The following is a 10,581-nucleotide window of genomic DNA, read 5'->3' as shown; positions in this document are numbered from 1 at the left end:
ATGGAGTTCCAGGAGCCAAGGCAACCGCGCAAGCACCTTTCAAGAGTCACTGCTGAGTACACTCAACTTCTGTATCACATCGAGAAGGCAAGAGAAGAAAATTGCGCTTTTGTGGATGAAATACGATGGGTTTGTTATGACCGTTCTTTCGTAGTGCCCTTCTGACAGAAGTGTTTCTTTGATTGACCCGGTTAGCGCATTGACCGCATACAATCAACTCTCACGTCCGACCTTGACCATCTTTTCTCTGCGATCCTGGGCTCCCTGACGGACATCAAGGCAGGAAAAGTTTCAGACCTCGAACGAGCCAAACTATATGTTGATTTGACTGAGTGCCTAAGGATTTACGACTCACTGCGCCTTTGGAGAGTTGCTGAAGAGATCATGCGGAGAGACGTAATGCAAAGCTTCATCAAGAAAGTATGGTATACGTCTTAGCCTCCTCAGAAGAAGAAAGTTGCTCAATTTTGCATCTAGACTATCTTTCCTGATGCACTGGCTACCCCACTCTCACCAATGTTACCACACACCCCTCTTCCCGCACTCTCTACCCGAACGGAGTCTTCTGGAAGCGGGTTTGCCCCGTACACCATATACGCCATTCACCTGCATTTGCCACCAAACAAAATCCCTTTGAGGCTTCGCATGTATCTGGACCGGTACACTTACTGGACGAATCTAACGATGCGCTTGCAAAATTGTACAATCAGATCCTTCGCTTCATTGAGCGAGATTTTGGGCGCATCATGGAGGTTGCGGAACGAGTTTCCCTTAAGGCGGATTCGACCAAATCGCATTCAAGTATATCACTGGGGGACTATCATCTGGGAGACACACAACAGGCGTCTGCGGATGGCTTCGAGATTATGACCAATGTAGTGTGGGCAGAAATCGGTAGGGCAATAATGGATGAACTTGGTACTGTTGTATTCGCCGGGAAACCCAAACGAATTTCGCAGGTAAATTCTATAGGAACTCGTTCTGTGATTTCTTTAACATCGAACCTCGGTTATAGCATCATTCTACAACCCAGGCTTTCATTCGATCTCTCGAGTTCTTGGCTCCTTCCACGCATTTCTGTGCAAAACATGCGTTCCCACCCAGTTTCCACTACTTTTCAACGACTTGCAGCTCTCTGTATATTTCCAACTGCGGTGGAAAGAAGTTGTCATGAAGCTCGAAGAAACTTTGTCCTCAAGAATTCTGGATCCTGAAGCACCAAACTTTACTCCCGGTGAGTTATCATTGACTTGATTTCAGTATATGTCATTGGCTCACCTTTCTCAAGGGCGTGGATGTATTTGTAACGGCACAGGCCGCTGACGTTTTCATTGCAATTGCTTCGTGCTGGAGTGCCGAAGGCTACATTCCCGACCTTGCGCATCGCTTTTGGAAATTTACTCTTCAGGTACTTCCTCTGTCATTGGTTGTCAGGCGTCGAGGTGAACGCTTTTCTAGCTCCTAAGCAGGTATCGGGAATGGCTGGAAAGCTCATTGCCGCCTGCGGGAGGGTCTCCAGTGAAACTTGCCGCTAACATTACGAATGAAAAGGTATGTGTTTTGATGGAAGTCAAAGCATTCGTTCACCTTTTCATAGATTTCAGCAATTGTCAACCATCCGAGATCTTCAACACCCGGGCCTACTCCAGAAGCGACCACTATTGAAAACACGGCTGCAGATGAGATCTTACTAAGACAGTTTGCAACTGCTCTCGTTGATATTCGGGCGATGATAAACCAAGTCTTGCATTTGTGGAGAGAAGAGATTAGCATGATGCTTCCCGACACGTCAACGGAAGACAATGCGGAGGAGGTGCTCGAAGGTTAGCTTAAATGACCTCCGTCTTCAAGCTGCTCAAATCATCATCTGCAGTCGCTCTGAGGACCCAGCTCGGGCAGCTCAGCGCTCTTTCTACATCATTGTGCAGCCAGGCTACAACCATATTATCCAGGCGGTGTTGCGATTCTCTGTTGCCCGTTCGGTCTATTCCTTCGCAGTTCAGAGCAATGTCCAACAAACGTTTGCCCTCCGAAGCAAGTTACTTCGTACCCACCATCCTTCGTCCGGTAAAGAGCTTCTTCGGAATCAGCACTGGCGGCGGTCCTGGGGGACGCCTCAAGGAGGAAATGTTGAGGGATGTCTCGACTGATGTAGTGGAAAGTGTCTGCCAGCGGTCCGTGTGTTCTTCCAACGTGATGAACATGATTTTGACTTGGGTGTTTAAGGTACATACAGTACTTGACTGCGATGAAGAAGACCGAGGAATCCCTACGACGGCTGAAGAAAGGGAAAAAGTCGACATTATCTATCTTCGGATCCACTGCTGGAAAAGATGACGGAAAGGATGAGGAACGCATCCGTGCGCAGATGATACTCGACGTCGAAGCGTTCAAGACAGAAGGCGAGGCCCTAGGAGTTGATTTGCAATCCATGGACAGTTTCATAGTCCTGGATCAGATGGTCCGAGCCGAGCTGGCTGATGGTGATCTCTAACCCTTTATGTTGTCGAGGCGGTAATTTCAACTATTATTAAGTAAGTACGAAACGTGCCATTAGGATTCCGAAGTTAAGCATTTGAGATGGTATATAGTCCCTGTCCGTGAAAGTCTAACCTGAACGCTCTCGACGTCTGCCTGGGAAGGAAGTAGAGTCCGACCGCAGATGAACATACACCGCAAGACGAGGTCCAGCCACGCATTTTCTCCTTTGCATATAGCTCTACGGAATCGAATACATCCCGGTCAATGAGATGGTTTTGAGATGATTAACATGTCTCCATCGGTTCGGTACGATTCCAAACATGCCAGTCAAAAATTGCACGGAACTCCGTATATGGGGTGCCCGTAGTGCCGGAGTGCACAGTAGGATCTACCAAGCGCTGAACAGTCGAGGGAAGGAAACCGCCTGGGTCGAGCTCACAGAAACCAAAGACGCAAACGTCTCTTGGACGATAGCCCGCAAAGTCGACAGCACCTCACTCTCAAGCCCCTGCGTCACTACCTTGACCAGTGGAACAGCAGGTCGAGAGGGTTTGCACAGTATGAATCTGGCTGCTCAGAAGCTGATACCAAATGTCCTCGAGAGGAACTTCTGCAGGAGAAGACAAGCTAGAATGCTCCATGCATACTGATATCCCGCGCCGTCCGATGGTTTGCAGATCGTTCAAGCATTTGTAAACGGAATCCGTGGAACCAGGAGCTGGCGAGGCCAGCGTGCGTGCGAGATCTAGCGTGAGCTGCTTCTCAAACACATCCGCTTTTGAGAGGGCTTCCCGTGGCTGTCCCCTGTAATTCACGGCCCATATGACAGCATCATACGCTCCTGCCTCCTCGCATATACTCAACGCCGTCGACCAGTCAATGCCGTCCTGCAAGCGTTTAAGGACATCAATGACAGCAGAGGGCGCAAAACCACACTGCAAGCGGATAAAGCGGTGGCGAAGTCGGCTGTTGAGATGACTCGGGGAACTGGGAGTGGAAGAATACTGGTCATATTCACTGTCGAAGACCAGGTGGTTGAGGTAGATGAACTGGTCACGATCGTTCGACAACGGCGGGCTCTCAAGGGCAGTCTCGTGAAGCTGAGGAACATGCTTGTCTAGAAGAGCCGCAGTTGCAAGAATATCGGCTTGTAACAGTTCATCGAGTGAGGTGGTAAGAATATCAATGACATTGCTAGGGACCTGCTTTTTGTTATCTCTTGCCGAGCTGGTAATGACTTCCTGGAAACCGCTGAATATTTCTGAAGGGCGGAGTTCGGGATCGTGAAGGAACGCAGTGAGGAGGGGACCCCAGTGCCGCTCGTGGCGGTACCAACTACGTAAGATGCGATAAAATCCGGCATCCTCAAAGAGCCGAAGAAGTCGGTCTCCGTCGTGGGGGGTGTAAACTGACAGGAGATACTCTGCCGCGAGCTGACGGTCCTCTCGCGTTTCCACTTCAGGTTGAGTGGCAAGCGCAGTAAGGATGTTATGAAGGACACTGGGTGCGACTTGAATGAACTGGGGATATTTCGGGACGTTCCGTGCAATGAAGATGTTGATAAACGTGACATCGGATGGTGAGAGATCTTCACTGGACATGATATCCAGTAGAATCTTGACTATCATCAACCGACTCATGTCATGAGAGGATTCGTTGAGATATGAATCCTCAAAAGCTATGTCCAAGCAATGCAGGAACGATTCAGCATCAAAGCGGAGCAAGAGTCGAGTATAAGGATATGTTGGCTCCACACCGCTTTCTTCTTGGGACGTCAAAACCAGACTTCCTCCTTCAACGGGCCAGACAGTGGAATGTCCGCAAAAGACGAACGAGTATGCATCTCTTTTAGCGAGCAAAGCTTCAGCTGCCTCCAGAGGCTCCTGACTGGGGTAGATTTGCCCGCACAGCACGGTCGCCAAGTAAGAGTAGATCTTATAGGCGTTCTTGATGACGGTGTCCGTAGGCGTTGGGTTCTGTTGTAGGCTGCGGATGATGCCAAGAAATTCGACTATGGGAGAGACATAATCTCGCAGGGCACGAGTGTACACATAAACCAACGCATCCCATAGCTGATGTGTTCGGCAGAGATTGATGGCTTGATTGATGTCCAAGCAGGATGGCTCAATGTGCCAGATAATTCTTTCCGCAAGATCTGGACGTCCGTTTTCATCATGTAGCGCCACGAGTCGCTGTGTGATGCGAGGAGGCACTAAGGGAATGCTGCCATCCAATACAAAGGGTTCAAGTTGGTGGAGGAACATCCGGTAGATGCCAGCGTTTTCGTACTGCTGGAACAACTCCTCAAATAAGAAGTCGAAGTCATTCAGAGCAATACAAGCACGGGCACATGTTGCTACCAGATCTTCAAAGAGCGAGGTGCGATCGACGCCCCGTCCATCAAGTGACGCATGCGTGCCATCTGTCATACGGTCTTCAGAAAACGCATAGCGGGAGGATGCCACCATGAGGTCGTGAATTTTATCAGCGATTACGATCTGCCGTTCTTCTGGGTCCTCAGGAAGACCATTGCGATTGCCAGGAGCTTCGCCCGTATAGTACGTGCGGGTAAGTTCAATGGCACTGAGAAAATTGCCCTGCTCGACAAAGGACAGGATCCTGTCAGCCCAGCTAAGTAAGGTACCAACAAATAGTTCCTGTCGACCCTGAAAAGGGTCAGTTCTTGCTTGGCTTCCATATGCGAAAGTCTCACCAGAAGAAAAAGTTTTCCTTTGTAGGTCCGGATACTGTGTGCGATGTCTCTCACAGACTCGGAGTATGACATCGAACCATTACCCGTGTAGCCCAGCGAGGGAGATACCAGAGAGGAAGAGTCAAATTGGACTGCTTCAACCATCTTTACGCCATGTACATCATAAACACTCAAGGCGCTCGCCGTAAAGACGGCCAATTGCTGTCGAAAAAGCATATAAGGACTGATACACAACTCCATTGGGACGAACTCACATTAACATTGAGCCATTGGATGGCAAGAACAATATCATCCATCGTCCACTGTCCTGCCTCTTCGAACACTAACGTGCCAACTTCCACTTCGCTTGTTTTCCCTGTGCGGCTGTTTGACACGGTCTGTTTGGTCTTTTGTTCATATACGCGTAGTAGATATACATGACTCCCCCACGAGTACGAGAGCACAGGATGAGTTGGCGGGCGTCCGGGTTGTTTCCCACTCCTTGGGTTCTTCGTGTTCACTGTTTTGTCCGATTTCTCCGTTGAACTATCTTGGACGCTGGGGAACCACGCAAGACACCCTCTCCTTCGATACCCGGGGGACGAGAGTTGCCCCTCATCTCGCATAAGCTTCAGCCACGTCTTCGGATTAGGCTTCAGGCCAACAATGACGAGTTTTGTGGGTGTCAGCAAGGCAACGATCTGATATGCATCGGTGGGATGTGGAAGAGGACCCAGGGGAAGAGTGCTCATTGCAAGGACTGTGTTGCGGGGTCGTCTTCTGCGGCGAAAGGAAGGGCGACTGAGTGCGTTCTGTTGGGATGATGGGTCGGCAGGATGACCAGAGATACTAACTTCGGGAGCATCTTCTCCATGATAATTCCCGAAAATGCGAATTGTGTCTGATGCCTCCACAAACAGGACTTTACCAAGACTATGGTAAAAAGATAGACCGTACTCATCAGCAGAGACCACAGCTGTATGACGGCCAGCCACGAAGGAGACGTTGATGATACGGGAGTTTGGAATATGTCCTTCCTGTCGACCGGATGTGACAGCAGCAAGAGTGGCAGGTGTCACAGTCCGAGCTGCGACCTCAGGGTTCTTCAAGTCAAAAAGTTGAATGTAGCCAGTAGTATGCCCAGATGCGACAAACGTATGGTCGTTCGATAGAGCGATCGCAGAGATGGGCCCAACTGTTGATGCTGCATGGGGTTGGTCAAATGATGAATGAAAGTTGAACAGGTTTAAAGCTACCAGACGAGTCGTTGCCACATATGCACTTCAATGTTTGCTTAAAGTCAAAAACGAATATGCGGCCCTTATCTGTCCCAACACAGATAAACCCGTTAGCAGTGAGGACCATGGGAGCTCCCGTGAGAGGAGCACCGAGGACAGTTGATGCTTTTGAAGGTTTCTGGTCGTAGAAATGAGACCCTGCGCTCCCGAGTGACGACCACCGAAACACTTCTCTCTCATGGCCTATCAGAAGTCCTTTATGACCCGCAGATGGAGACGATGCCCGCGAGATTTCAGAAAAATGAGATGGAGATGGAGAGAAGCTATTTATAGGTTGCGCATGAGGTGAACCAGCGCTGAGAGCAGGGGAGCCTCTTGGCGTAAACGAGCGAAGTCGGGAGACATTTGGATGTAGGAATGGCTTGGGGAATAGTGCGAAGGGCCCGTTCGGCACAGGTGATCCTACTCTGCTAGGTGGCAAAGAACACATAACTAAGGCAGCAGATGCTGAAGCGCTGACGTCCAGCTGGATATCGACATGCTGTACACGTGCGTGAGTACATGTTTATGCCATGAGGTGTGCCAAAACTTACTGGCACATCGCGAGGCGGCTCATTGGAAACGCTATTGCTTTCCTGCAAAAGAGCCCGTACCACTTCCTGTTCCTCGGATTCATCATATGAGTCCTCGGGCCCGAGAACGTCTCGCAGCTGGTCTCGATAGTTGTCGCCTGTGACTTGGTCGGCGTCTACACCGTCGTAGACGAACCCGCCATCATTTTCGTCTGCCTCTGTATCACCATGTTCATCCTCATCGCTGAGTAACTCCTCCATTCGCGTGGAGTAGTCTCCTCCCTGGTCATCTTCTGCTTCCTCTTCATTGCCGGAAAATGTCGGCGACTGTTCAATGTCGAGGGCATGCGGAGAAAAGTCCTCATCGCTGACCGAATGAGAGGCTGATGACATCGACACCTAATGTTTGATGGTTGCGGACGTGCGCAGTAGTGCGTGCAAGCAGCAATATACTGTTCTCCGTTCCGAATCAGGTAATTCACTAAATTGGCATCACGTGCACGTGTATGGTAAAATCTTTGTTTTCACAAGTTTATTGCAATTTACAAATATAATGAAACTCACCTAAAAAGAAAAAAGTTTCAAACGAGTGTGGCTGAGTAGTACTCTAAGTAGTACCCGACGCGCGTTACACAACAACATTCAACTGAGTATATGCGCGACTATGAGTCAACTCGGGTCCGACGATGATACTCGCGACGACGCTAGAGTCCATGGCAATGGTTTCAATGAAAATGGTATGTTTTTATCGCAGTACTGAACAGTGAACACCAGGGACCTTATGTTGTCATTATAGAACCTTTGGAGAGCGCATATAACAATGGCAAGGGTATCGCAGTCTCCGTGACATTTACCCCACTTCTACCACCTCCAGCAACTGGAGAAAAACGCCGCAAGAATGCTAAATCACCACCCATAAACCGTGCCTTCTTCATCCACGAAGATTCAACCCTCCGCGACCTTCTCGATACAACATTCGAACACTATGACGTCTCTGAGAAAATGATGTACGGTATTGGGAATCGATCAGGTCTTCTCTCGGCTACCAACTTCACGATCACGTACACAATCCTTCGCACGAACTATAAGAATATTGTTCTCGCAAACCTCAGTGATTTCGACACAATCATGGAGGAAGTCAAAGAACACCGGTCACCAGCCTTCAAATTGACTATCATCAAGACCAAGGTATGTATTTTGGGTGTTTGTATGTGATTTGCAGTAAGCTAAATACATGGTAGTATGATGATGGCGAAGAAGCTGAAGAAGATGAAGAAGCTGAAGCTGAACCTGCGGGTAAGAGGGTGGGATATATGTGTTTCGATTGTCTTCTTGTCACTCATGTTGCGAAGGCTGCAACAGGTCCAACTGATGAGGAGATAGAGCAAAACGAGGCAATTGCAAATCTGACTCGTCAGTATACCTGCGAAGACCGAGCATGTGGTTTCCGTATCTGCTGGCCAGCTCCACCAGACGCCAAACACGTCAACCTGACACCATTACATCTCAACACGTGGGCTGCTGCGATGGTCTGCGTGATGTTCTGAAGTATGTAATCTGCATGTGTCACTAACAGGGTTATTACACAATAGGTTGGTCCGAACAAGCAGCCAGGTGTCGACTTAGACAATCTGCCAAACACGAAGATTTTCGATGTTACATACGCAGACCTGACTGATATTGCTACTCTCTCACGTCGACGTCTCAATACAGTTACCCAAACCCAATCCTCCGCACCAAGTATTGTCATCAACAATGACTTCAAGGATATTGTGGGCCTCCTGCATGGCAAACGTGGACCCGATCACGCTGCCAACATCCCACAGCCTGCTGCTCTTCGTCTGAAGTTGAGTTTGATTGATTTTTGTGAACGCTTCAACCTATCGCTATGGCTACGTGAGAAGTTGGACAACATTGACATGACAGGCCCACACTGTCTTCGGTTCCTTCAGAATGCTGACTTGCTTGGTGCTGGACTGTCTCTTGGTGAGCTTGCAGATATTTGTGATGCCGAGGAACGGTGGATGCTTGATGCTTAGTTTGTATGGCTCCGAGCTTTCAAAGTGTATTTTTCTGCTGCAGTATTCACAGACACCCATTCATAATATTATGCTACTGTATTGTAACAATGCTATGGTCAAGCAAGATAACCCGAGTGACGAAAGAAGCCCCAAGTCATCTCGGGTGTTATGACAGAACATGCAGTGTACAGCTCATAGTAAGGAGCCTTAGGCCCATAGAACCCTAACCCTTGGCGACGGAGATGTGACTTGATTGCGGAGAATGCTTGCTCAATAGGATTGAGATCCGGGGAATATGGTGGTAAGTATTCAATGCGGCACCCTGACAAAATAGTGAGACAACTCCGTATCACAAGCTTTATTATACTGACCATAAGCATGAACAAGCTCTTCGATTTCCTCCACATGGTGAATACGAGCATTGTCCATAACCAACACACTCCGTGGCCCTGGAAATGGAGTCGTGATAGGAAGCTAATAATAACAGGTTACTGATACATCACAACGACACTGACAGTTTGAAAATGAACCACATCATTTTGCAAAAAATCGATGAAAGTCTTGCGATTGAATGATCCTTCAACAACTTTTGCAGCAATGATGCCCTCATCGAGAGCCAATCCTGCTACCATTGAAAACCGACGTTTCCGAACAAATGGTTGATGCTGCTCAGCACGTGCACCTCGCGGAGCACGTCCCCAGCGACGTGAGTATGTACGGTCATCTTTTGAAACTTCATCCAAACAGAGTAATGAAGCTGGCGAGTATTGCGAGACACAACGAACGAAGTCTGCGCGACATAGAGAGTCACGTTCAGCTGCAATCTTCTCAATGTGCTTGAGATTGATGCCAGCATGCTCAAAAGATCGGTGAATGGTGGATAGTGATGTCTGTAGAAACCGGCCATCCTGAAGTCTCAGCTGGTATTCATCGAGGAATAGGGTGGGGTTATGGCGAGCAAGCCGAATGAGGAACTGGATATCATGCTGGGTGAAAGTACGAGGCCTGCCCCTGCCAATTGCCTGAATTTTGGCTACACTGCCAGTGGCTCGTTTACGACGTTGTGTGCGGTAGATGGTTGACTTTGAGATCTGTGTGATGGAGAGGATTTCTTTGGTTGCATATCCTTTGTTCGCCATTCGCAATGCAGCATCTTTGAGGTCGTCGCTGATCCGTCTATTGCCCATCGTGGAGAAGAGTAATGTGTGACTCACGAGATGCTGGCTGAGGCTGTACGCTGCTGTATGCCACACGCAACAGGTGACCAATTCCGAAAATATATATTTTTACACATTCGAAGAGTGTCATTGTTTATGAAAATCGCAATAATCGGACAAACTGTTATGGTTCTCTTTTCCCCTATCTCGTCTGCTTACTAAACCTTCCATGACATTCTATATCATTCTATCGTATGATTCTCTATCTCTTTTCTCATTCACTGTTGTATCATTGTACGACTTTCTTTTCTTTTCTTTACTTTAAAGCTCCACTTTAATCCCTCTATTTAAACCCTTGTCTCATACTTGTACTCTTTAACTTGACCTACACAGACCAGGGCCTGCAATCCACTGCTTTAC

At 48.5% G+C, this 10,581-nt stretch overlaps 2 protein-coding genes across 2 annotated transcripts; one reads left to right on the top strand and one right to left on the bottom strand.

Annotated features, from left to right (window-relative positions):
- Positions 1-746: 746 nt before the first annotated feature.
- On the top strand, positions 747-2,494 carry EDB91DRAFT_1259420 (uncharacterized protein; the record flags this gene model as incomplete). The annotated part of the gene is made up of 6 exons (XM_041324378.1): positions 747-959; positions 1,289-1,408; positions 1,459-1,551; positions 1,598-1,823; positions 1,874-2,174; positions 2,227-2,494. 6 exons carry the CDS (start codon positions 747-749, stop codon positions 2,492-2,494), a joined length of 1,221 nt encoding a protein of 406 aa, XP_041168285.1.
- A 271-nt stretch (positions 2,495-2,765) lies between these two features.
- On the bottom strand, positions 2,766-7,376 carry EDB91DRAFT_1090743 (Golgi CORVET complex core vacuolar protein 8-domain-containing protein; the record flags this gene model as incomplete). The annotated part of the gene is made up of 7 exons (XM_041316649.1): positions 2,766-2,879; positions 2,921-3,001; positions 3,129-5,147; positions 5,195-5,395; positions 5,449-6,377; positions 6,430-6,952; positions 7,005-7,376. 7 exons carry the CDS (start codon positions 7,374-7,376, stop codon positions 2,766-2,768), a joined length of 4,239 nt encoding a protein of 1,412 aa, XP_041168284.1.
- Positions 7,377-10,581: the final 3,205 nt, after the last annotated feature.

The sequence above is a fragment of the Suillus paluster genome, assembly GCF_016628075.1.
Source record: "Suillus paluster strain FC165 chromosome Unknown EDB91scaffold_718, whole genome shotgun sequence".
NCBI classification, from domain to species: Eukaryota; Fungi; Basidiomycota; class Agaricomycetes; order Boletales; family Suillaceae; genus Suillus; species Suillus paluster.
This window is presented reverse-complemented; position numbering and strand designations above follow the sequence as displayed.